We start from the raw sequence: 6731 nt of genomic DNA, 5'->3' as shown, positions 1-6731 counted from the left end.
GTTCCTGTGGGGGAAATGAGACTCCTTTCTGAAGGGAGGCAGCTCAAAATGGCGAACTACATGAGATTATGGCATCAAGAGAGATTCTTCCATCTCCCTCGCTGTCGCGTCTAAATGGAGGTGCCAAGGGTAGGGGGGAAGCCTTGGATTTGAAGCCCAAATCCTTCAAGGATGCCCTTAACCCTGGTTCTAGCTCTCAAACTTCAAAAGCACTCTCAAGTCAAGCTTTTGTGGTGGAGCAATCTAAGGACACTCCAAAGTTGTCAATGAATGTTATTCTCTCAAGGATCAGGGTAGCAGATTACAAACGTAGGGTGATTATATGTTGCTTTAATGGGTTTTGGCCCTCATCATTGGCCCTCCAGATTGGTTCACCAGAATTGGTCCCAGAATGTGGATTTCTCTTTTGTTTGAAAGGTTTTTTCGTGGTTGTCTTCAAGGATATGGAAGATTACCATAAGGTTTTTGACGAGGGACCCTCGTTCTGGGGCCGAGTTGGCCTTTCAATTCAACCATGGTTTCTAGACTTTAACCCAAATACTATGAAATCTCTTACCACTCTAGTTTGGGCAAGGCTCCTAAACTTACCTCTTCACTAGATTCGATCAGAGATCCTAGCAAATATCGGAGACTCAATAGATCGCTTCATCAAGATGGACAGTGATAGATTGGCTCAAGGGATCATCACTTTTGTCCAAATTTGTGTAGAAATGGATCTTAATAAAGGTCTTCCACACAAAACTATCCTCATGTGTGAGGGTAAAGAATTTCACCAAGAACAACACTTTCAAGTGTAGAACCTATCAACACCCCAGGCACCTTGAGAGTTCGTGTCCTTCAGCAATAGGGACATTTGGCACCCAAGAGCCAAAGAAATATGGCTAAGGATGGAGGGACCCAAAAGTTGCTTCCGACCCCAAGAATGTTGCAGATCATAAGAAGAGCAATGATCAACAAAAAAAGTCACCCCTTGACAACACAACATCTCACCCCTCTATAGAGGGGTCCCTGACAATAAAGATCAATGATAAGGATTCAACAATGACAATACCGACAATTAGTGGGAAAAAGCGTACCCATGAGTCTGATCACTCAGACAATGAGAAAGAGATAGTAGTTAGAGCAAATTCATCAACTTTTGAGCTTTCTCAAAATATCGTGGAAACAACTCCACCTTCAGCGATGTTTGATAGCTCTAGAGGTTGGACTGATGTAAGAGGAAAAACCCATGAATCAATTTGGTACGTAACACCAAATGTAAAAAGCCTTAATGCTGAAATGCTATCTTGAAATATCTAGTTAAAACTTTGCACTCCCAAATTAATCTTTTTGATAAACATACACTTAATATAAATCTTTCTTTTATTAATAAAAATTTAAACTGGATTAAAAAAAACAATAATACTATAAATCAGACCATTTATAATAATAATAATAATTTCTCATCTCTTTCATGTTCCAGGTTCCTTTGATCCATTATGACGGTCTTACTCTGTTATTTTATATTTTAATGGTTTGGGATGACAATATTGATTTTCATTGTATCAACTTTCTCCTAATGGAATATGACAGTTTTGTAAAACAACAATAATACTATAAAAATTAACAGTTTAATCAAGTTAAATCAATAATAATAAATATCAGCCCATTTATAATAATAATAATAATTTCTCATCCCTTTCATGTTCCAGGTTCCTTTGATCAATTATGACGGCCTTGCTCTGTTATTTTAATGGTTTAGGATGACAATATTGACTTTCATAGTATCAACTTTCTCCTAATGGAATATGACAGTTTTGTTTCATTAAAAAAAAGTGATTCTTCATCAATTAGTACGCTCTTTACACGAATTATATATATATTAGGCAAATTCTAGTGAGAGAGTGCTCTCTAGAATCATCTAAAAGCTTCAAGCTTTGAAGGGAAAAACCCCTGTCACTCACATGTTGAAAACAAGTATAGCACCTGTCAAAAAACCAGCACCTGTTAAGAAACTTCTTAAAATGCTGACCATGCTAACATGCATAAAGCTGACATGGATTTCACACTGGGATCAGAGAAGAATCACAACTTTCCCTGTTAAAGCAAAAATAAATCAATGATGTGATGGTATAAATGAAAACTGTTCCCATGTGATCATGAAAACGCCATGGAAACCTTGTCTCTGACAACTGCTCTTCCTTTAATAAAAAAAAAGCTTTTCCAAGCAGCAACCAGGGTTTTCCCTCCAGGAAGTTTACCTTCTCTTCACGTGTTCTGTTTGGTAAACTGGTAAATCATACTTTATGTTAGATCACTCAATGGAAATGATGAGGAATCTACCTTGCTGTGCAAGTATACAAATACTTGATGAGAATACACATGTTACATATTCCCAGGAAGCAGTCCAATCTATCAGGACTCTCACAAAGTGACAATTACATGCTTTGAATTATTCAATAAGGCAGCCTGTTTCTGACTGTTTGAAAATAAATATAATATACAGATACCCAAGACATCAATACACTTGCTTGTTTTTAATTACAAAGCCGTCTTTGCAAGCGTGGATACGCGTAAACCACTATTGCAGATGGTATCATATACATTTGCAAGAGTGGATCGAGATCGTTCATGTGACATAGGGAGAATGCTGGGCTGTTATCCACCTAAATTTGACTCATGTTTTGTCTGATCCAGCCATTAGATTCCAGCCACCAGCCCGTCTTTTTCATTCATTGTTATATAGAGAGGTATGCAGGTTTGTGCGTAATACAGTAGGCCAGGGGCTCTTATCTTGTGAGTTCTCAGATAAGATATTGTCATGGGTTCAAAAAAATCTGCTAGGAAGCCATTGGAATTGGCTGGATTTGTCATTTGGGTATTGTTAGGGCTGTGTGTAAACAATGGATCAGCTCAACTTAGTGAGAATTTTTATGCAAAAATCTGTCCCAATGTTGAATCCATTGTAAGGAATGTTGTTTCTCAAAAGTTTACCCAGACATTTGTGACAGTTCCTGGCACATTACGACTCTTCTTCCATGATTGCTTTGTTGAGGTAGAGGACGTGTATTAGTTCAAAGCAATGAACTTGTGATTTTGCTTGAAATTGAAACTGTTCTCTTTCAGTTTTGCAAATTGTTGAAGTTGGTATTAGTATTGTTACATTGGTTGATATGTGGTGTTCACAATAGTAATAGGTCAACTGATCTGATTTTCGTTTGGATCTCTGCACAGGGATGTGATGCCTCAGTGATTATTCAGTCTACATCAAACAACACTGCTGAGAAAGATTTTTCAGACAACTTGTCATTAGCTGGTGATGGATTTGATACTGTCATCAAGGCCAAGCAAGCTGTAGAGAAAGTGTGCCCCAACGCAGTGTCTTGTGCTGATATCCTAACCATGGCTTCCAGAGATGTTGTAGCATTGGTAAGTGATCAGCATTTATCATAGGGCTTGGTTTCTCTTCAAGACAAGAATATACAAATTAATGGACTTGTAGAGCGGAGTCAGTTAGATGGCCATTGGCTAATCATTTCATCCACACAAAGTGATAAACAATCTATGTGGATCTTCCCAATCACTATGAGAATATGGTGCCTGATAACTGTTTGTTAAAACATTGACCCCAAAAATGATTTGCCTTATGTAGTTTTGTATTTTAGTAATTTTAGGACCAGCTACTTTTGTTCAGTCATTAATTTTATTTTGCTCTTCTCATTTGCAGGCTGGAGGCCCACAATTCAATGTGGAGTTAGGGCGACGAGATGGATTGATATCCCAAGCTTCCAGAGTCAATGGAAACCTACCAAAGGCTTCATTCACTCTCAACCAACTAAACTTTCTATTTGCAAGGAAGGGTTTGAGTCAAACAGACATGGTAGCTCTATCTGGTAATTATCTGCAATCCCTCATTTCTGATTGCCAGTATACCACTAACTCTTCTACTCCTGCTTCCATTAGTTCAACCTCTTTGTTTTTTCTTTTTTAAATTTCATAATGTTTTATCACACCAAATCTGATACTTTATATCTTATTCCAACTAATTTATCTAAGAAAATACAAAATTTCTTTGTCTGATACAGAATTGCAAGTGTTTGTCTGTTGTTGCTTGTTTTTAGCTCATGAACAGATCACTATTATCTTCATAACTTAAACTTGGCCTTGGAGACACAGACCAGTTCCTTTGTCTGTTTCTATTGTTCTATTGCAATATCAAATTGATTTCTCTGGAAAGGGGAATGCTTTTTTATTCCCAGTTCTGTTCCATGACACATTTTGAATTTTAAACTGGGCCACCATATGAAACAACCGTATACTAAAGATTTCAACATCTTAATATTAATTGATGTTATACATATATGAGGTAAATGGTATAACTTTTTATGGAAATTTCATTGGAGAACGAAACTCTACCTCTGAAATGAGAGAGACGTAACTATTTTTAAATCAATAGTTGTGGGAGAGATTAAAAAACCATTGAAGTTTTTCCATGAGGTTTAGATTTAAACTTTAAAATAATGATGAAAATCATTATTGAATGTTTATTTTTTGAAATGTTTACTTATAATAACTTAAAATTGCATAACTTACACATATATGAAACCTTTTATGTTATCAAAACTATACATCAGGTTAAGATTTTAGACCTCGAAAACCCCAGTAGATGTTGGACGATGGATAAACATGGTTCTCTGTGTTTTGCAATATGGATTAATAGTATGAATCCTTATCATTGGCTATGTAATAGTTGATTAACACTTACAGGTTTTAGTTTAATGAACAATTGTGATTCCCACAAAATGATATTAGAGTGTGGAAATTACTATTCTCAATAAATAGTATTAGAATATAAGCCATTAGTATTATACAAACACAATTTAACCCTTAGAAAATGTTAGATATCAACTTTTGTGAAAATTATTAGACATAAGATAAACCAATACTCCCATTTGTTCTCATCACAAAATATTAGAAATAAGATAAACCAATACTCCCATATGTTCTTATCCTATGTGTTCTTATCTCTGGCCAAATAAGATAAACCAATACTCCCATATGTTCTTATCCTATGTGTTCTTATCTCTGGCCATATGATCATTGACTAAATATTAGAAATAAGATAAACCAATACTCCCATATGTTCTTATCTTATGTGTTCTAACTTCTTATCCCTGGCCATATGATCATTGACTAACTCCTGAAGGGTTTGTTCTCACTACACTAATAGACCCTAACCGGACCATTATTTGAACTTTGGAAACCAGTAAAGTTATATTATTAATAACTTACAAGTGGTGATTCCCAACCGTACAATTATTTGAACTTGGGAAACAAGTAAAGTTATTTTATAACTTACAAGTGGTGATTCCCAACGGTACAATTATTTGAACCTGGGAAACAAGTAAAGTTATTTTATTAATACCTTGCATGTGGTTTTCAGTGATAAATTATTTTTAGTAACTTATGTATATTTGGTGTATTTACAGGAGCCCACACTCTGGGATTCTCTCACTGCAACCAATTTGCAAACAGAATCTACAGTTTCAGTGCTAGTACATCCGTGGATCCAAGTCTGAATGCGTCCTATGCTACTCAACTTCAACAGATGTGCCCTAAGAACGTGGACCCGACCATTGCTGTTAACATAGATCCCACAACTCCCCGCAAATTCGATAACGTTTATTACCAGAATTTACAGTCTGGAAAGGGGCTTTTCTCATCTGACGAGGTTCTATATACAGACCTGCGCACACGAAATGCTGTAAACAAATTTGCTCAGAGTTCAGATACGTTTAACACGGCCTTCGTGAGCGCCATGAGGAACTTGGGGCGTGTGGACGTGAAGACGGGATTCCAGGGCGAGATCAGACAAGATTGCAGCCGATTTAACTAATCCTACCGGACCTGCATTGCGTTGCATTTATTCTTTTGTATTTTCTATGGGAGTTAGTGGAACGAGACAATGGCAGTTGCTTCTTTCCTTTTCATTTCTCAATAATCCCCGCGGCCTGCTGGGGTAGGTGGTTTCTGTGTTGGGTTGTGCTAAAAAACGTGCAATTACCATTAACTAATAAAGTATGGAAACCATACTTTATCCATTGGATTTTGAATGTTTGGCAATCATATAAAACTGAAGAACATGTTTTTTTAAACTATACTGTATAATGACATCATAGAACGGCAATGAGTTGGTGGTGTAGTTCAACTGTATATTTCTTCATTGCTTCCTATTCCAATTCGGAATCCAGACAGTTGTATTGCAATATATTTCAAAATTCAAAGTATATTTTTAACATCTACTCCCATTCAAAAAGTGATGTAAACTTTAGTCTCGTGATGAATGCGATGTGTGATAGTAATGGATTGGGAAAGAATATATTTGGTAAAGTTAGTTTGCTTTTTTAAATAACGTATATAGAATGTTCTATTTTGAGTTTTTACAAAATAGTTGAGAAGATAACACAACTATAAAGGTAAATGTTAAATACTAAATGAACATAGTAAATCATCATTTTATATTTAAGATAATTATATAATTAAAAATATATATATTTTATAGGTAAGAGATTTTATTATAAAAGTTTAGATAGTCATGTTTCTATTATGAATATTTTTAAATTTTATATAAAAATACGAATAAAATATCACTTTTTATTTTATATATCTATATATCTATATATAAAAGATGTAATTTGTTTTCATTTTAATACAAATTTTTTAATAGTAATTTAATTTAGAAATAATAAAAA

The 6731-nt window shown here is 35.1% G+C and overlaps 1 protein-coding gene across 1 annotated transcript; it reads left to right on the top strand.

Moving 5' to 3' along the window:
- Positions 1–2405: 2405 nt before the first annotated feature.
- Positions 2406–6281, top strand: LOC149244791 (peroxidase 51-like). Its single transcript, XM_089375003.1, has 4 exons — positions 2406–3034; positions 3214–3408; positions 3707–3872; positions 5469–6281. Exons 1-4 carry the CDS (start codon positions 2801–2803, stop codon positions 5873–5875), a joined length of 1002 nt encoding a protein of 333 aa, XP_089231129.1. The 5' UTR covers positions 2406–2800; the 3' UTR covers positions 5876–6281.
- The last annotated feature ends 450 nt before the right edge of the window (positions 6282–6731 follow it).

This window comes from Pinus tabuliformis, chromosome 8 (genome assembly GCF_031772625.1).
Source record: "Pinus tabuliformis cultivar Carrire ecotype Pingquan chromosome 8, CPIR1, whole genome shotgun sequence".
Lineage (NCBI taxonomy): Eukaryota > Viridiplantae > Streptophyta > Pinopsida > Pinales > Pinaceae > Pinus > Pinus tabuliformis.
This window is presented reverse-complemented; position numbering and strand designations above follow the sequence as displayed.

Excerpts from the sequence above, each read along its gene's own strand:
- LOC149244791 (XM_089375003.1), top strand. The coding sequence starts at position 2,801 with ATGGGTTCAAAAAAATCTGCTAGGAAGCCATTGGAATTGGCTGGATTT. Across the intron at positions 3,035-3,213 it reads TCCATGATTGCTTTGTTGAG|GGATGTGATGCCTCAGTGAT; the intron begins GTAGAGGACGTG and ends ATCTCTGCACAG. Across the intron at positions 3,409-3,706 it reads CCAGAGATGTTGTAGCATTG|GCTGGAGGCCCACAATTCAA; the intron begins GTAAGTGATCAG and ends TCTCATTTGCAG.